The sequence below is a fragment of the Caretta caretta genome, chromosome 1 (genome assembly GCF_965140235.1).
Source record: "Caretta caretta isolate rCarCar2 chromosome 1, rCarCar1.hap1, whole genome shotgun sequence".
In the NCBI taxonomy this organism is placed as follows: Eukaryota; Metazoa; Chordata; order Testudines; family Cheloniidae; genus Caretta; species Caretta caretta.
This window is the reverse complement of record NC_134206.1, coordinates 308,472,229-308,492,870: the sequence shown is the minus strand read 5'-3', so window position 1 is coordinate 308,492,870 and position 20,642 is coordinate 308,472,229. Positions and strand designations below refer to the sequence as shown.

Genomic DNA, 20,642 nt, shown 5'->3' with positions numbered 1-20,642 from the left:
AGAACCTGTGTAGAGAGCATGTGTGGGGGAGAGTTTTGGGGGAAGATCTGGAAGAAAGGGATTTTGGGGGGCAGGGAGCTGGGGTTGACGGAGCATCAGAGGCACAGCTAGAGGGCTTTCTCCGTTCCTCAGCGTCTGGCTTGGTGGGGATGGGGAGGCCGCTATTTTGCAGTGGAGACCCCCCGTGCACTGAGCTGGCAGTGGGGTGTGGGTATCTCGATTGCTGGCAGTGGGGTGTGGGTATGCTGTTTTACAGTGAGGGGTCAGGGCACTGACCTGTCCAGGGTGGAGCATGAACCTGCCAGTGGGAGCATCCTCAGCCTGGCCCTGGCAGCCAGGCTTGCTCAGCCATTTTGCCAACTGGGGGTTCCCCTGCCAAACACAGGGTTCCGCTGCCCAATTCCCCCCAAACTTGAGGTCACACACACACATACACACACCCTAACTTCCCCCTCACAATGTGGCTGCCACATCCCTTCCAAAACCCTCTTAACTCTTCATATGCTTTTGGTCAGACACTCCCCATAACAGCAACCGCCACTTAAGAGCAGCATAGGGAAAGGGAAATAAGGACAATCCAGGGAATTACAGACAAATCAGCTTAACTTCAGTACCCAGAAAGATAATGGAGCAAATAATTAACCAATCAATTTGCAAACACCTAGAAGATAATTAGTTGATAAGTAACAGTCAGCATGGATTTGAAATCATGTCAGACCAACCTAAGGGCTTTCTTTGACAGGATAACAAGCGTTGTGGCTAGGGGGGAAGCAGTAGGTGTGGTATATCGTGACTTTATTAAGGCTTTTGATACTGTCTCGTGTAACCGTCTCATAAACAAACTAGGGGACTACAACCTAAATGGAGCTACTGTAAGGTGGGAGCATAACTGGTTGGAAAACCATTCCCAGAGAGTAGTTATCAGTGGTTCACAGTCCAGCTGGAAAGGCATATCAAATGGGGTCCCACAGGGAGCAGTTCTGGGTCTGGTTCTGTTCAATATCTTCATCAATGATTTAGATAATGGCGTAGACAGTACACTTATAAAGTTTGCAGATGATAACAAGATAGGAGGAGTTGCAAGTGCTTTGGAGGATAGGATTAAAATTCAAAAGGATCTGGACAAACTGGAGAAATGGCCTGAAGTAAATAGGGAAGGAACAATCTGTTGCACACAAATAAAATGGGAAATGACTGCCTAGGAAGGAGTACTGCAGAAAGGGATCTGGGGTTCAGAGTGGATCACAAGCTAAATATGAATCAACAGTGTAGCACTGTTCCAAAAAAAGCAGTTATCATTCTGGGATTTATTATCAGGAATGTTGTAAGACAGACACAAGAAGTAATTCTTCCTCTCTACTCTGTGCTGATTAGGGGTATTGTGTCCAGTTCTGGGTGCCACATTTCAGGAAAGATGTGGACAAATTGGAGAAGGTCCAGAGAAGAGCAACAAAAATGATTAAAGGTCTAGAAATCATGACCTATGAGGGAAGATTGAAAAAATTGGGTTTGTTTAGTCTGGAGAAGAGAAGACTGAGGGGATATAACAGTTTTCAAGTACGTAAAAGGTTATTACAAGCAGGAGGGAGAAAAATTGTTCTCTTTAACCTCTGAAGATAGGATAAGAAGCAATGGGCTTAAATTGCAGCAAGGGCGGTTTAGGTTGGACATTAGGAAAAACTTCCTAACTGTCAGGGTGGTTAAGCACTGAAATAAATTGCCCAGGGAGGTTATAGAATCTCCTTCATTAGAGATTTTTAAGAGCAGGTTAGATCAACACCTGTTATGGGTTCAGGGGACTGGACTAGATGACCTCTCAAGGTATCTTGCAGTCCTATGATTCCATGATAGCAAAAGGGCACTGATATGTTGCTACTGATGAGTGTCTACTGTAGTACCAGCAGAGCTTAGAATTTGTTTTGCGAGGGACTTCGCAAAACAAATTCTAATGTCTCTACCCAAAGAGTTTGTAATCTAAAATAACAGTTCTCAGTGTTTTTCATAGCTTGGAATATATTTTAATACAGAAAATCCTCAGGGACTGTCTGCTATCCTATTTACAGATGTTTAGAGCATCTCTTCCTTTGTACAGATGCCTGACACACTGATAATTGCAACAAATAAATGGCCTTACTGCGTGAGACCAATGGTCCATCTTAGCGCAGTATCCTGTCTTCTGACAGTGGCCAGTGCCAGATGTTTCAGGTGGAATGAATAGAACAGGGCCATTAATGAGTGATCCCTCCCCTGTCATAAAGTCCCAGCTTCTGACAGTCAGAAGTATAGGGACTCCCAGAGCATGGGGTTGCGTCCCTGACCATCTTGGCTAATAGCCATTAATAGATATATCTTCCATGAACTTATCTAATTCTTTTTTGAACCTGTGTATACTTTTGACCTTCACAAAAACATCAGTTTTCCAATATCAAAATTTTATTTTTGTCTTCTAGACCTGGAGCCAGAACAGTAGATGAAAGGAACAAGGTACTGTAAAATAGCTTACTAAACAAAAATATTGCTTTAAATGTTAAGCATTTATATAGCACTTTATGCACTCATAAATGGGATGGTGTTTCACCAGATATGTAAATCACTGTCCCTTCTCTGAAGAGTTAACAGTCTATTATGTTTGAGACCACAATGTGTGGGAAATAGTTGAGTAAATTAATAATAACCCTGCTTTTGTTATAACGTACGGTAATTTGCATTTTTTTTACTCATGAAATTATGTCTTGTTTGTAGATTGGCAAACAGATGGATGTTGCAGATGATTTTGATGAATTAACTCAGTCTTCTGACACTGCTACAGAGGACTTTGAGTTGTCTGCCTCAACCTACAGAGATGCTGTGTTGCTGATAGAGCAGCTTAGTATGGATGGCAAAGGTAAAAGAGTTATGTTTCCATAGCAACAGAAGACAAATGATTTCAATTTCTGGACAACATTAATGCTTTTCACCTGTGTGTCTTGGAATTCTCATTGTAAATTAAAGCACATATTTATTTTTAAATCCTTGGTATTTCTAGCTATTTGTTCCCAAACTTATTGTCTCCTTTGACCATAAAGAAGGATATATTCCCTGGGAGCTCTGGCTGTCTGAAGCACTGATTCAGGGTAGTAAGCCAGAATAACCCTCATAGACTGGGTAAAAGGGCCTGTTCCACCTCCTAAAAGGTCTCTAAAAGCCCCAGAGCCAGCCACACAACAGGGGGAGGAAAATCCCCAGCAAAGGTATTAAGGGAGATAGCCTCTTAGAGTATGTCTGCACTGCAATTAAAAACCTGCAACTGGCCCATGCCAGTTGACTCAGACTCAGGACTCAAGGAGATGCTTAATTGCAGTTTAGACATTCGGGCTCAGGCTGCAGCCCTGAGGCTCTGTGACCCTCCTACCTTTCAGGTCCCTAAAGTCTGGGCTCTGACCCAAGCCTGAATGTCTACACTGCAATTAAACTGCCTGTTACCCCACGCTCCGCAAGCCTGAATCAGCTGCCATGGGCCAGTCGCAGGGTTTTAATTGCAGTGGAGACAAAGCTATAGAGATGCCACAGAATCTCCTCCCCATTCTCTGTAGATTTGCTGAGCTTTAGCTAGATATTTTCCTTCCCCCCTTCCCCTCCCCCCATTATTTGTCTAGCTTCCACAAGCAGCAGCCAGACACTACAGAATCTATTAGCATTGGCATTTAAAGAGACTATGGTATCCGGTATTGCAGCTGCAAAGGGCTCCTTTATCCCACCCCCAGAGCTAGGTATGTGGCCTCTGTAATACCTTTGTCAGGGGAAGTAGAGATCAAACTTAATATCTGTCTCCATTTTGTACAGAAGTGATGTAGCTTTACTGTATAATCTTTACTCTACAGTATCTTTACTTAGAACAAGCGATGACCACTTAACATGCCACAAAATTTCTTTATCAGGTATTGCAAGCGGAGATTCTCAAAGACATAAAAGACAGTTAGGTGCCCAATTCCTCTTTATGCCTTTGAAAATTGCCTCCTCACTGTAGAAGCATGCATTTTGTAGTATATAGAAGTTACTGAATTGGACATGCATTCACAATCACTGGAGGTATAAAATGTTTTATGTTCACACACGCACACAGAATATGTGTGTGTATAATCTGGTTTGTACTTCGCATAATGAAATAAAAATAAAAATAAAATTTTAACATTGCACTTCTAATGTAAATGATAGTTTATGTATTTTACATAAATTATACAGTGAACAGAAGTATTTTTAGAAAATATTTCTTCTTCGACAGAGATGCAAAAGAAATCTGCAAGCAAGTACTATGCAAGCATTTGTTATGTTTGTTATATTGGATTTTGAATAGTACTGAAAGAGACATTTACATTTGTTTCCAGATACAGTATAGAAAATTAAAGCAATCTGAAGTGCTTTTGGTTTTTTTGCAAATTGAAATCTGCACATATCTTTACATTGTTGATTTTCTTCACAAAGCAGATTCTATTAGTCTCTTGAAAATTCAGAACTTACTTCATGGATATGAACGATTAATAGAACGTGAAAAGGGCCGCTATACACAGCTTTTGGGAAAAGTAAGAAAGCTGGAGAATGAAAAGAAAGAGCTACAAGCAGTATTGGAAGAGACCAGAGAATTGAAATCCATGCTGGATCACCAAAAAGTGGAATGGGAAAGCGATGTCAGCAGTCTCAAGTACGGAATCTTAAATTCTAATAAGCATTTTACCAGGTTACTTTGTCTGAATGCAAATAACAAAAGGGATGCTGGAATTAAAGTCAATTGGCCGATTAACATGCTTTTCAGTGTTAAGTACATTCTTAAGTACTTTGCTGGATTGGGCTAGTTCTCAGCACTTTACAGCATCAAGCTCAAAATTGTTTGGTCAAAAGCTTACTGTTCGATAGTAGTTTTGCCTGGAAAGTCTACCTGCCAGATATTTTTCATGCAATCTTTTTTTCAGCTAATTGTTGTAACATGGAAAGGGAGGGAGTGATTTACTTGGGGATAAAGTAAGGAATAGAGCACAGCTGCCCTTTTGCTGCCTTTTGCTATCTCTTGCTCAGGTAAATCTCGCTCCATACAGTTTCCCCCTTCTTGGCTGCCATGGTGAGAACTACCCTTGTAACCTCTGTCACACTAACCATAAACAATCCAGTGTACACCTTATATGAAAGAGACTGTGTGGTGATATGCTGTTGGTAGAGTCTCTAAGTAAGATCTGTTCCAGGCTGTTGTTTTTCCAATCTTCAGAAACAAGTTGCTTATTTACAAAATTAGGACTTTCTAGACATTTTTTACATAGGATCATGAGTACACACAGTGCTTTACAGACAAATAATGTGACAAATCCGTGCCCCAAAGAATGATGGCAAACAAAAAGGAGATGGAGAGAGTATGGAAAAATGAGGGTTCTTTGAGTAGCTCTGCTATTTCCACTTATGGGTATTGCACTGCCTAGTGGAGCCTAATGGCAGAACTTTCTCAAAGCAGTGCCTGTTAGAGTCCTTGCACACCATCTCCTAGTCTTCCCCTCAGTGTTTCCAAACATTCTGAGGGTGAGGCTTTATAAGGGGGCACAGGTGCCCCCTACCACCTCAGTTCCTTCCAATTGCTGTGGCAGACAAAAATGAATCACTCCAGTCTGTTCAGGCCTGGGTTTTCTCCAGTTCTTAGTGTCTTGATAATTGTTTAGTGATAACCATAAGCAGGGATTTTGTGGGAGGGGGAAGCATTGCCCCCCCCCAACTGAATATGTCGCAGAGGGGATGCATGGGGGGAGCATACAGATTTCTTCCTTAGCCCTGCTTCCTCCCCGCGAAAGAACATTGGGGGGCAGGGGGTGAGCGGCGACACAAGGCACTCTGTGTTTGCCAGTCAGTTTGCCCATGTAGGTTGTATAAGGGGAGGGCAGGGATATAAGGGAGCAGCTCCTGTTGACTTACTGCACAGCCCACGTGGGGAAATTGACCAGCAGGCACAGAGCGCCTGGCATTGCTGCTTGTCCCCCCTCTCCCTCATCCCCTTAAGGGGGCACAGAGGAATGTTGAGGGAGTTCAGCCACGTGTTCTCTGCTAGCAGGTAAGTTTCGCCTTCATGATCTGTGTAAGGGGAGGTCAGGAAAGCAGTGACCCAGGAGAACCAGGTGTCTCAGCTGCTTTCACAGTGTACAGCCCAGGTGAGTGACAGAGTGAATTACTCTTGGGAGAATTGGAATTCTGCACCTGGCTCAGCTGCTGGGGGCGGGGGGACTGGAACTTTCTCTTCCTCTGGAGCAGCTGGGGCCAAATCAGACCCACCCCAGGAAAGGCCATTCCTCCCGCACTTCCTGACCACATTACTCCTCGGTCACAAGGAGAAGGGGTCACTGTATGGGGAGCTGCTCCCATGTCTGCACAATCCCCTTGCATTCAGACTCACACACACAGAGAACCTATTCCACTGAGCCCCCCGCCCCATCGAGCCACCCTCCCTGCACTTGAATCCCTAACCCACCAAGGCTCACCCCCTGCATCCAGAACTAGAGCCCCCCGCCGAGCCCCACCCATCCAATCCCCTGTTGTGTCCCCCCCACCCCTCCATATAGAAGTATAGTTAGTTAATATTTCAGTTCTGGATTGTGGTGGAACCGAAGAGAAAGAAGCTGGGTTTCAAGCCCAGCTGTCTTCCCAGCATCAGATGACCACATTCGGTGCCTGAAATGCTTGTGAGACAACTTTTTTCCTTCTGGGTGTTCCATCTGCTGAACTTCATGCCCAGAGTGCACGATGAGAGGCACAACAGATTACAACTGCTTCTCCTTAAGGAGCCTCCTGAGGCCAAACCATCCAGTTGCAAAATCTTGTTGGATCCAAGGTCTAAGAGGCCAGTCTTGGCTTCCATGACTTCCTCCAGCAAACTGAAGAACCTTAAGGGCTCCAGGAACTCTGTTCCGGCTGTGTCAGTTGTAAGGAAGAAAGCAAGGGTGAAGACAAGCACAGTTAGCAGTGACAGATCTCTTGTGTCATTTTTATCGGATCCATCTGATTCTGACAGGGCCTCTATGGCTACGGCTCTGAAACCCAGGCCAGTTCTAGCTTCAGCTTCAAGGACCAATGGAGTAGACCTGAGTGTTTCACTGGATCCTGTGCTGCTCAGATCTTCAGCTCTGGCTTTGACATGTGCTCTGGTTCCAAGTCCATCTTCGGATCCAAAGAAGACTTTTACTTTTGTGGCTGATGTATACCATTCAACTTCCAAGCGTTCCTCAGATCTAGATGTGAGAGTCTTCAAGAAGAGACAGGCTTCGTCGATTCCAAGGTCTGCATTGTCTTCACTTAAAAAAAAAGGGAAGAACAGAGGAGATTGTTGGTCTTTCTCCTGATTCACCTACACCTCCTCCTCCTAAGATTCTTACAGAATCTCCACAAACAGTTTTCTCTCCATCCTCCAGGTCTGTTGCTGTCTCTGGTGCACTCCGTTCTGTATCTGAGGCCAAATCTGTGTTTACAGGAGGATAGAGGAAGAATAAAGAGACTTGTTTCTTCCTGGCTCCTCCTCTTACAAGTATATTCTTGGAACCCAGTTGCTGGAGAAACGACAGTCCTGGGCTCCAGGGCCTTATTGGGTGAGGCTGCAGAAATTTTTCAGTTGTCTTCTTTATGAATGGAGAGATGATGTTTCCTTTGTAAAGAATTTGGTGGTGGAGAAATCCTCAGATCTGGTTCCACCGGATCTGTCTGCATCACAGACAGTGGTACCTGAAATTCTGTCTGAAGAAGATGAGGAAATAGCTCCTCTTTTTGAACATGAGCATGCTGACACAGACTATGATCCTGATTTATCACCAGATGAGTTTGTGGGAATAGCTTTCGCCACTTCCCTTTCTGAGGACTCTGCAGTTCATGGCCTGGTGGATCGCATGGCATCCACTTTGACGTTACCTTCAGTAGCTGTGGAGGAAACATTCCATCCAGTGTTCAACATTTTTGTGCCTATCTCCAAAAGTGGCATGTCATTGCCAGTTCTTCATTGTCTGCTGCAGCTGGCTAAGACTATTTGGTCCATTCCTGCCTCTTGCCAGCCTGTTTACAAGAAGGCAGACAAATTATATCAGATACCCTTAGAAAGATTTTCATATTTTAACACACATCCTATACCTAAATCACTGGTGGTGGCTGCTGTTAGTAGCAGGTTGAGGTCTGGACAAGCATATTCCACTCCTAATGATAGAGTCTCTACGGAGAAAGGTGTTGTTCTCTTCCTCTCTTGGTAGTAGGATGGCAAATTATCAAGCAGTTATGACCAGCTATTAATTCCACCTGCTGGAAAAGATGGCATTGTTTGTGAAGGGTTTGTCAGATGACAAAAGGAGATTGGCAAATGCAATCCTAATGGAAGATCAGAATGTGTCAAAGTACTCTCTCCTGGCTTTCGTCCTCTTCTCTGGTTCTGGATACTGGAATTAAGATGGAAGATCTCCCCTTCGAATGGGATGGTCTTTTCAGTAAACCTGACAAAATATATTTGTGAGTTTTGGTTCTTCTGTATGTTAACTCTGGCCTCCATAATCCCTTCACTTTCAACTATGGATTGGTTTGCAAGTCTAGATTTAAAAGATGCATACTTTCATATTTCTATCAGACACAGTCATAGAAAGTATCTGTTTCATGGCAGCGGGACAGCATTTTCAGTACAAGGTGGTCCCATTTGACCAAGAGTATATGTACAAAGTGTCTCTAGGCTCATTTGAGAAAGCAAGGTATTTTTGTTTACCCATATTGGGATGATTGGCTGTTGAAGGCTGCTATTTCATGTGGTGAAAATCTGATTCCCTTGTTTCAGCTTCTGTTCCTTGTATTTCAGAATATTTAATGTACTTAAAGACTAAGGGGTTATATTTAAAAGTTCAGTTGGCAGCTATCTCAGCTTACCATTTGAGATCACTGTTTGTGCATAATATGGTTAAAAAGTTAAGAAGGGATTATCTAAAATGTATCCCACTTTGAGGTATCCTGTCCCTCCTTGGGATCTTAATTTGGTTTTATCTACACTCGGAACCCTTGGCTGAGTGGTTTTTGTATCATCTGTCTCTAAAGATGGCATTCATTATTTCCATAATGTCAGCCAGAAGGGTAAGTGAATTAAATGCCTTGATGGCTGATTTACCATTTATGTCTTTTCATAAAGACAAAGTGTTTCTTAGACGTGATCCTAGGTTTTTGCTAAAAGTAGTTTTCTGAATTTCACACCAATCAGACAATTACTGTGCTGCTATTTCTTCCAAGACTGCGTACAAATAAGGGGAAATCTGTTTTAAATACGTTAGATGCAAGAAGAGTTCTTGAATATTATTTAGATAGAACTAAAAGTTTTCAAAAACCATTTAGATTGTTCATCCCTTGTGGTAAAAATCACATGGGTCATACTGTGTCTCACCAGACTATTTCTAGATGGACTAACCAATGTATTGCTGAATGTTACACATTAGCAAAAACTCCTGTACCTGTGATCTCATTCCAGTAGATCTGTGGCAGTGTTTTTTGCTTATCTTAAATAATTCCCTTTTGCTGAGATTTGCAGGACTGCAACCTGGAGTTCTATGCACACTTTACAAAACATTATGCTCTATATTTGGCTTCAGGGAATGATGCTAGATTTAATAGAACAGTGCTTCATTCTCTATTCAATTAGGACTATGTTTCCCGGCTTCATGTTATTTTCAGCACTGCTTAACAAATTATTCATAAATTGGAATATCCACAGCCACTCAAAGAAGAAATGAAGGTTACTTACTTGTAACCAGAGTGCTTCAAAATGGCTCTATATATTCAAATTTATTTGAGCATAAGCTTTCGTGAGCTACAGCTCACTTCATCGGAAGCATCTGATGAGGTGAGCTGTAGCTCACGAAAGCTTATGCTCAAATAAATTTGTTAGTCTCTAAGGTGCCACAAGTACTCCTTTTCTTTTTGCGAATACAGAGTAACACGGCTGCTACTCTGAAATCTATATATTTACACTTCTCACCCTCTTTCTCACAGTTGTTTTGTTCTTTTCTCTGTGTCGGTGGTGAAAGGAACTGAGTTGATAGAGGACTCTGTGCACCTTATATAGCCTCACTCTCAGACCATTTGGAGATGCTGAGGGGCACATGAGCACTCTAACAGATGCCATTTGGCAAAGGTTCTCCCATTAAGCACCTCTAGGTGGCTCAATACCTTAAGTGGGAATGTGCAGAGCCATCTCAAAGAACTCCGGTTACAAGAAAGTAACCTTCATTTATAATGATGAAAGCTCATGAGTTGTTCTTAATGTTAATGTTAGTGATCTTTGCAACTTTTTAGTTTAATATATGGTATTAGGAACTGTGGGTAATGTCTAGAATGAAGGCCAGGGTTGGGTTCAGTGCTGAAAGGCTGATGGAAACAAGCAAGTTTTGAGACAGAGGGCAGATACTCCTTTTTTAGATGGACCCCACCGTTAAGGAAGATCAAACTTTGGGCTTCCACCTGAGCAGTATCTCTTGACTATACATCTCAATAGTATGGTGTTTTTTGTTTTTGTTTTTGTTTTTTTTTTGGGGGGGTAGTAATTTTGTTTTGTTACTGTTTACATTAATAGACTGTTTTTAGAAGTTGATTTTTGTGTAACAAATAAGTATTAGTATTTAAAAGGAAACTTCAGTTTGATCCCAAATTTGGCATACTTTTTTTTTTTTTCTATTTACCAAATCCTTACACGCTGTTTATTTTCATAACAAATATTTGAATGTTATTTTTTTTTAAATAAAATTACAACTAAATGAATATCAGCTCTGCACTCATGAGCAGCTGTAATCTTGCAGAGTTACAGTAAGTATGGCATTGAACCCTTTATCTTTGAAGTTCAGATTCATATGTTACATGTCAGTGTTTTTCATAATGGGACACTTGGTCTTCCTTACTATTCGTAAAGTTTGGAGTTCAGACTCTGAAATATGAATCACTCGTATATTAGTAGTTACAAATACTTGGAAAATGTTTAGCAGGATTTTAAACCAGCCATTTCCTCGTATACAATCAGATTTTCCTTGTTGTCTATATGATCTGTGATATTGGTTAAAATATCTAAAAGGTCACCCAATACTCAAATGCTTTATTATTCATGTCATGGGAACAAGGAAACATACATGCATTGTGTTTTTCATTGTTCACTGTCTCTACACTTATAGATAATTGGATTCAATTATCAGAAAAGAAAAAAATAAAATTGCTAAACTCTCCTTAAGGCCTTCATTCTCTGTTAACCTAAAAATTAAATCGATGTTATACCTTAAGGTTCAGTTTCATGCATTTAAAAAAATGCTTGAAGCTTATGCTGATTAACTAGCAAGACTTTTCTAAACTTATTTTAGATTATTGGCTTCATTCTTTAAGTACACTCCATTATGGAAAAAAACCCTTGCAGAGGAGAAAACATTCTGCTTAATTACTACAAGGTGTTCAGTCAGTTTATTTGTACAAAAGCCATGTTTAAAATCTTGCCAGTTTTGCCTTAGACACTTACTTTACTGGTAGTATTACCTATACTTATTATTTGGAATTACTAGTGAATATTACAGGTTCAGAGTAAAGATATTTAGTTTAAAGTAGCTGCCAAGTTTTACCTTATTTAGATTCATTGGCCCATATCTTCAACTATAGTAAATTGTCATAGCACCACTGATTTACACTAGCTTGAGAATCTGGCCATATGTTTTATTTCTATGTTAATTGCTCTGTTTTAATATGCTTTGTTCCATATTACTGTAGAATGACTCAACATTTTGGATAGTACCTTTTTGGAAGGGGGCAGGGAAAAGCCCTTCCTTTCCCACTTCCATGGTTTGGGATAAGATATAGGATTTGGCCCTTATGGCATTGAAGATAATCAAAGTATGTATTTAATTTTAAGTAAGGCATTGTGTTCATTATGTAAGGAAATGTGTTTTACAACTTTGCCTTTTATAACTTTATAACCAAATATTGTGTTGTTTTAGTGAGTTTGTGTGTTATGTATCTTCATCAAAACTTTTGTACAGCTGGCACCTCTGAATGAGGTTACAATTTGCTTTAAAAGTCCGTTTCAGAGCCACACGATAAGAATTGAAGGTGGTAGGGATTTTAAAAATGTGCTTCTTCTGTTTGTTTGGTCTTCAGGCTACATACTGTGGAAAATTTCTCTTTACCAATTTTTTAAGTGGGCTGAAATATCAACAGTTGAAAATCATGATGGGTGCAAGCATGTTCCAGGGGTTTGGTTTTAAAATAATGTTGTGTTAAATACCAGGTTTACTTTGAAACAAGAAGAAGAAAAGAGATTGAGTATAGAAATGCTGTATGACAAAAACAGAGAACTTCTTAGAAAGAAAGAAGATCAGTACTGTAAAGAGATGGAGGAAAAACAACAGCTTGAGCTAACCCAAAGGAGTCTAGAAATGGAGTTGAGAACATTGAGAAATCACTTGAAACAGGTTATTATTTATTAAATCTTAAAATATGTAATTCAACACAATTTTCTTGTATATTTTTTTCCAATTTGTTTTAATTCAGATGTGTTGTTCTAATATGTTTTTAAAAATGGGTTTTAAAAAATTGTCAAACATACAATGGCAGTATATAATTCTCTACATACATGCTCATGAAACTATAATTGTCTTTCAAGAGCTGGCTCTGCAGATTCCAGCAATCTCAGAATATGCTGCTTCTACAGATATACCCCATGTTGTTTTTTATTTTTCTCAGACTGATCATATTGTTTGTTGAATATAGGCATAAAAGGGATTGTAGTCCCAGCAACCCTCAGTTTCTGTTATCTGACAACAACAATCCTGATCTGTGGGGAGGCTTATTCAGACCCCTAATGATCACTGCTTTCCAGATGCTATTGAGCTTGTGGCACTAAGCCATGTTCAAAAATGTGGATATGCCAGGGTGGTAAACTCGAAGAACTTCTTCATCTTCTTATGGACTCTCTAAAGTGAAGAAGATAAATGTCTGATAATTGTTCTTTTTAGGTTCTTGACAAAAAATATTTGTCATTTCACCCTGCTTCATTGAATTTAGAGGAATGACAAATGTGTATCTTGTTCCTTTGTAACCTTATGATTGAGAACAAACAAGAAATTGAGTAATAAAGATAGGCAGGTGTGGAGAAAATTTTAGTGACATCATAATTAGCCATGAAAGCAAAGCTCTAGTGTTTTGTGATGTCAGATGAACACAGCAAGAGAGATGGATGCAGATATGGATGTATCGTTATTTTTATGTTTCCATAATAAATTGATTACAAATTGGTAAAATTAAGTAGAGGAACATTGTTAGTTTACTGATTTTATTTTAAATTTGCCATATTTGCCTGTCTGAGTTCAATTTTAAGAATAGATAAAATACCTGCCTATTTTTCATCGCTCTCATACTGTCAGTATGAGAGGTAGAACTTATGAACAAACATCAAGAAATTAAGGAAGGTTTTTGTCTCACTCCAGGACACTCTGCCAAGTTCCCCGGGCCTTGTATTTTCTTTTATAAATCCTGGAATCCTGTTATCTCCAGCTTAGTATTTTGTTCGGGAATTTGGAATAGAAGATCTTTAACAAGCTGAAAAAAATGTGGATTTAAGAAATATTTGTGCAGACTGCAATTGTGTTGCTCGAAAGTGGATATTTTCAGAGTGTAGCGTGCTAGGAAATTTTCTTTTGACTTCTGTCTGTGTGGATTGTAGCAAATGGTCTGGCAGATCTAGAATTAGTAGAATGAAGAAAGTTATTCAGCCTCATCAGGAGCCCATCTCTTCTTTCTCTAGTCCTCCTCTTAGAGGCTCTGTTGCCTCTACTCCTTTGTGTAGAGCACATGTTCCCAGCAGACTTGAAAGCAGATTTCCTTCCCCTCTTCTATCATTTTCTATTCCTCCGGTGAGAGAGAACGCTCTTAAAGGGATTAATTTTCCTTCAACTACATTAGACCCGGGGTTCAAGAGGAAAACACCTCAGGAAATACAAGGCCTTGTGAATATGGTTCGAAAAATGGTAAGAACTTTGTGTCCCTTGGTAACATCCTAGCTGTGAGAACTGTGTGTGTTATTTATAGAGCCCCGTAAATCTCCAGGTATCTGCTTTATATCCGCAGACCATGTCTGCGGATCATGGATGGATGTGGACTCAAATTTTGTATCTCTGCAGGGCTCTAGTTATTTAAACTTTTAAAATGGAAGCAGGGTGTCCATTCTTGCAAAATGATTGTTTATTCAATACCAAACACTGGAAAATTCATTTACCCATATTTGATATTAGGTAATACTAGGTGATCAAATTGTTGAATTGAAGATTCCGTACATTTTCAGTACCAAATTAGTTTTCCATGAAAAGTAACCTGCTCATCAGAGAGGACTGTTTTTTTGGTACAGCTTCAGAAATAGTCTAAAATTGTCCAATTAGTTCAGCTTAAGAAGTCTGTGACAAAGAATATTGAGAATATCACTTTAAGTTGAAAAGATCATTTGATTTTTTTTTCTCGTATTTTCAGAAAACACACAGAATTTTTGTGTGTTTCTGACTTGCATTTTAGTGTCAGTCTTCACTTAATGTTGACTGCTTTTTTTTAAAAAAAGCAAAACATCGTAAAGCTATGAATTCATGGTCTCTATTTCTAACAGATAGTTTTTATTGGGCTTATGTAGGTAGTTGATACTCAGTGAGGCACTGACTATAAAATAAGGATCATGATTTCTATCGTAAAGGATTGGGTATCTCAAATCCGATGATTAAGCTATTTAAATAGTCATGTTTATGCAGTGTGTACCATTCAGCTGTCTGCACATGATCTCATGGATCTTTTCACTAACCTTGACCTACTTATAACCTTCATTGTTGAAATGTATTTAACATTAAGGCTGCTTTATCATTGAACATTCTTAAGTTCAGCCTGCATACAAACTTATCCTCAAAACATGATAGCAATTCCTCATTGTGACTTTTAGGCCTTGTCTTCTCTAGAGAAACTTACTATGTTAAGAATAGCATGGTCCTTCTACCACACTTGTAGAACACATCCTATTTTTACACATACAAGATCCAAATTGTTTTCATTGGTACCAACTACCATTTAGATTAGACTTGCTTTCAGTAGGAATAAATACTAGATTAGTCTGAACAGTTTCAACTTCTACAGATTTCGTGCAAATGTATGTGGAACTAATATGGGTCAGAATAAAATGGCTTCCATCCTATATACATCCTAAGGAAGCAGACATATCTTAAAGAGGTGTTCTTTAGGCAAATGTGCAGAACCTCTTCATGTATGGGTGAAGAAGCCAGGATGAAAAGGACAATGATTACTATATCTAGTATATTTTTCTAATATTAAAATATTTAAAATGTGTTTGTGTTAGGTTGAAGAAGAACGTAATGAAACCCAGAGACAGCTCTCTCAAGAGCAGAGTGCCAGAGCTCTACAAGAGGGTATTTTGAACAACCATCTTTGGAGACAGAAAGAAATAGAAGAAGAAACTAAAATAACTGCAGCTAAAAGTTCAGAAGTAAGCAGTGTTCTGTCCAGTTCAAGGAAAAATTACACAGTGTTCATTATTAAGTGTAAACAAAGGATGTTTTGTAATTGCATTACTTAACATGCCACCCTTTGCCAGAATATTTACAATATTGAAAATAATATAGTTTTGTAAACATTCCTATCTTTGTTTGTTTCACTTCCAGATTTAAAATTGGTATGTTGTGGATGGCAGTATCCACCAAATACTCTTAGAAAATTTGTAAAGTAGAAATGACACTTTTCTCAACTTCAGTCATCTGCTTATTTTTCTGACAATATTCTCAAATGTTTTCTGTTGTTTTTTTAATTACTTTTAACTCCTGCGAGCAGTGCAGAGCCAGTGAAGCCGCAGGAGATTGATCTGGATCTTTTTCTGGCTCAAATACTATGATATACTAGATAACAAAGTTCCCATTTGAGTTCCTTACTACTAGCAGTGATGGACAAAGCAGAAAGAACACATCTATTAAAAATAGCTGTTTATTTGTAAATTGAGCAAATTTGAGACAAACGTGGACTCCAAGAACCCCATTTTTACAGTCACTTTTGAGAGTGTAACTTCATCTTCAAAGTAATGTGATTACATTTAACATGCCTGAAGCTGACACAGTGAGAAGCTGTTTGACAGGAACACTCCAACTTTTGGTCGTACTTCTTCCTCACCACACTACCCAAAATTCTTGGTACAGTGGATGAATTATCCGTCTCCAGAGCAAAAGAGATTACATATGCATCTCCTATTTGATTATTATCTGAGTACATTATGCTGTTTGGATGATTGGAAGACTATATACCTAAGCTTCAGCAATATGGGAAAAAAGAGAGAGGGAAAGAAAATGAAGGATACGTGGGGAAAAAACCACACTTTAATGCCAAGATAATACATAAAGTTAAAATATGTAGGATATATATTCAAATAGAAGTCAGAGAAGGAGATAATAAATAGGGAAGTTAAAACACAATGAATCAGGAGAGCTAGGTTCTGTTGCTGATTCTGCAAATGGGATAACAAGCCTAAACCATATTTTTAAAGGAATATAAAAACACCCCCATATCATAGAATATCAGAGTTGGAAGGGACCTCAGGAGGTCATCTAGTCCAGCCCCCTGCTCAAAGCAGGACCAATCCCCAACTAAATCATCCCAGCCAGAGCTTTGTCAAGCCTGACCTTAAAAAGTTCAAAGGAAGGAGATTCCACCACCTCCCTAGGTAATGCATTCCAGTGCTTCACCACCCTCCTAGTGAAAAAGTTTTTCCTGATATCCAACATAAACCTCCCCCACCGCAACTTGAGACCATTACTCCTCATTCTGTCATCTGCTACCACTGAGAACAGTGTAGATCCATTCTCTTTGGAACCCCCTTTCAGATAGTTGAAAGCAGCTATCAAATCCCACTTCATCTCTTCCGCAGACTAAACAATCCAAGTTCCCTCAGTCTCTCTTCATAAATCATGTGTTCCAGTCCCCTAATCATTTTTGTTGCCCTCCACTGGATTCTTTCCAATTTTTCCACATCCTTCTTTAGTGTAGGGCCTATAGTGTGGTGCCTGTACTAAAGTGTACATGTATGGTAATGTATTTGAAAGGATTTAGATTTAAAATATTTAAAGGCTTTGTTTATATTATTGATGTAAAAAAGAAACTTAAATGTGGCTTACTGATTTGGTTACTGAATAGTATCTTATAGTTCCAGTGAGTTCATTCACTAAAAGATAACGTGTTCAGAGCCTTTTCAGCCAATTAGATTGTAGTTTATAAAGCTATTTTAAGTAAGTCAAGCTTGATTATTAGAAAACATCAAAATGCATGTTTGTTATCATTTTTTTTAAATGTAACTCTTCTCCCTTCCTTCCCCCCTCTCACCTCTATGTTTATATGTTCTCAATTACTCAGGTACCTGATAATCTGAGAGAAAAGGATCTTTTACACAAAAATCAGAAACTGCAAGATGAAATTGCTATACTAAGACTAGAGCTTGATCAAATAAGAATTCGGCACCAGGAGGAAGAAACCAAATATTTAGAAGAAAATGAGGTCTTGAAAGAAAAAAATGAAGATCTTAGGAAGGAGCTAAAACTAAATGAGGAGGCTTTGACACAAACAGTTTTTCAGTACAATGGACAGCTGAATGTATTAAAGACAGAATCTGCAATGTTAACTTCCAAAATAGAGCATGCAAAAGAAAATAAAGATCGACTGGAGACAGAGATGGAATCATTCCGTTCCCGTTTGAACTCTGCTGTTCAAGAACTTGAATGCTGTCGGAAATCAAAAACTGATGTTGAGCGAACACTACAAAGAGAGCGTGATGAATGGCTTCGTTTGCAAGACAAGCTCAATCACGACCTGTCCAATCTGCGAGACACCAATAATATCTTGTCTCAACAGCTTACTAAAGTCGAAACTAAAGCTAACAGTCTAGAAAATGAACTTCATCATGTAACACACACATTTAGAGAAAAAACTTTGCTTTTAGAAAGTACTCAAAGAGATCTAAGTTATGCACAATGTCAGGCAAAGGAACTTGATTATGCTCGACAAACTGAGAAGGATCAAATGAGCAAATATATTGTAAAACAGGAATCTATGCAAGAACGATTGGCACAGCTTCAAAGTGAAAACGTCTTACTCCGGCAGCAATTGGAAGATATGCAAAACAAGGGGATCATCAAAGAAAAAGTAGTGAGTGATGTCCAAGACAGATTTAGTGATATATTCAGTAAACTTAGAGCTGATACTGAAAAGCAAATTCATATGATGGAAGAGAGAAATAAGGAACTAATCACAAAATGTAATAATTTAAGGGAGCAAGTCTTTAAATATGAAACAGAGAAAGTAGAAAGAGAGGTAAGTATAAAAACTTCAAACAGTGATTTGAGTTTTATCATTTATTCACTGAAGGTCCCATAACAAAGTTTAAAATTTATCCTTGTAAAATATCCAGTTGGAAAAAATAATTGTGTAATTTACTTACAGGGGAATGCACTTATCTGTTTCGTACTCGGAATAGTAATAGCTTGCGGCAAATAAATCCATCTCTGCTTTTCCTCACCTATGTATTCTGCTCGGAAGATTTGAGCAATGACTTTCGAATTCAGACTATTCAAGGATAAACTACTTTGTCTACAAGTGTGATCTCCTTTCAGTTTTTACCTAGTAGTATTTGTGCATCATGGAATGGAAAGTAAAACTTTCCAAACAGTTCAAGAAATTCCAGGTGGCATTAGACTGGAGTGCCATGGAACAAAGGAAAGCCACAGAGGCAAAAGATTAGAAGAGAGGAAGTAGGAAATAAGTGAGGCAATAGGACTGTGATAAATGAAGGGATAGCTCCATTTTATGGACACCCAGCCAGCCAGTAGCTATAAAATTGCTCTTAGTAGCTGTTCTCTAAGTGCTCTACTTCTAAAGGGTTAAAAAGTCTCACTGCTATGCATAGGTAAAAGGAAGTGAGTGGGCACCTGGCCAAAAGAGCCAATGTGGGAAGGCTAGAACTTTTTAAAATTGAAACAAGACTCCCTTTTTGTCTGTTTGTCTGTTGTTCTTGGGGAGAGTCAGTTATGCTGTGAGAAGCTTGGGCCAGGTATGAAAAATCATCAATATCATACCTAGAAACTACTCATCTAAAACCCCAAATATGTAAGTAGATCAGGAAATTTCTAGGAAAACGCGATTAGGTTTATCTCTTTATTTCTTTATGGCTTGTGGACTCCTCTGTGCTAGCCCCAGATGCTTTTGTTTTGCTTCTGACCTTTAAGCTAGACCTCAGGAAACCTATTCTTGATACTTAATCCTTGTAGTTGTTTGTTTGTTTTAAATCTAGCAAAAGCCTAAGTTCCAAGATGTATTTTCTTTTCTTTTTTTATTAATAAAATTTACCTTTTTTAAGAACAGAATTGGATTTTTGTGTCCTAAGAGGTTTATGCACATGTTGTTTTTCTTTCTCAGCTCTTCCCCAGAAGGGGGTGGGGTGTAAGGGCTTGAGGGTACCCCACAGGAAGAAATTCCCAAATGTGCCTTCCTGGGATCTCAAAGGGGTTCTGCACTTGGGTGGTAGCAGCAACTACCTATCCAAGGTCAGAGAAAAGCTGTAACCTTGGGAGTTTAATACAAGCCTAGAGTGGCAAGTATTAATTTTTAGAGTCCTTGTGGGCCCCCACTTTCTGTACTCGAAGTGCCAGAGTGGGGAATCAGCCTTGACAAGGACAAAGAAGAATACTGGAGAAAACTAAGAAAAGCAACAGATTAAGAAAGGGAGGCTGAACATAAGAGAGAGTAAATTAGATTTGGGCATAGGTGGAAATCAATTGAAGAATCAATTCGGAAGGGTGGACAATTGGTAAGAGACAGATGAGTGGAGAAGAGGATATGCTGGCAATTTGAAATCTAGTCACCACCTTCAAAAATGAGTTAGTTTCAGGTACTACAATAGCTCCAAGCTTCCCCTACTTAGGCTTTTCAGTGAGATTTAAGCATGTTTTTGCTCCTCTGATGCTGTATGAGAGACCACACAAAAAAATGGAAAGGGAGTGAGTGACTGAACAGGAAAACAGCTAAAATGAACTATAGCTAAAGTGCTTGCAAACGCACAAGAGTGAAAATCACCTATGTGTAGGGGCCAGCACAAGTCTATGTACCTCTGAGATCTCATTTAAGCCCTCAGAATTGAAATTTGAGTGATGCAGAGGCCATGTGCTAGCCAACCGCAATGGGTTGAACTACACCCAAAGTAAACAAACAAGCTTGGAGGGAACTATTTTTTTCCTGTCATCTCTTTCTGTTGTTGTCTTTTTATGTGCTACTTGTAAGAAGATCAGAAACAAAATTTTCAGACAGAGTTATGATTTTTAAGTTGGCAGTGTTCTTTCAGACATTTTCTCCTGTCTCTTTTCTTTTTGGAAATAAACCCTGAATGTCAGCAATTCTTCGGTAGATCTCATTCTTCGGTAGATCTCTGCCTTAAGTTTAGTGTTGCTGGGAAATTATTGATACTCTGAAATTGCATTTACCTTTATGTATTATGATTCCAGAAACTCTGAGAAGGTCAGATATGTTAAGATGTTGAAGGCCTAGCTAATGACTACATTCTTAAATGCTAAATGTCCCAACTA

The 20,642-nt window shown here is 39.2% G+C and overlaps 1 protein-coding gene across 11 annotated transcripts in view; it reads left to right on the top strand.

The window, feature by feature from the left end:
* Nucleotides 1-20,642, top strand: part of ANKRD26 (ankyrin repeat domain containing 26) — a 195,351-nt gene that overhangs the window by 100,878 nt on the left and 73,831 nt on the right. For 9 of the 11 annotated variants that reach the window (XM_048836164.2, XM_048836169.2, XM_048836165.2 and 6 more), the window contains 6 exons: nucleotides 2,451-2,484; nucleotides 2,743-2,884; nucleotides 4,462-4,678; nucleotides 12,272-12,455; nucleotides 15,371-15,517; nucleotides 17,425-18,378. In XM_048836164.2, coding sequence (XP_048692121.2) covers nucleotides 2,451-2,484; nucleotides 2,743-2,884; nucleotides 4,462-4,678; nucleotides 12,272-12,455; nucleotides 15,371-15,517; nucleotides 17,425-18,378 — 1,678 coding nt within the window. The remainder of the gene's footprint in view (nucleotides 1-2,450; nucleotides 2,485-2,742; nucleotides 2,885-4,461; nucleotides 4,679-12,271; nucleotides 12,456-15,370; nucleotides 15,518-17,424; nucleotides 18,379-20,642) is intronic. The other 2 variants (XM_048836163.2, XM_048836161.2) reach the window with 1 other exon arrangement.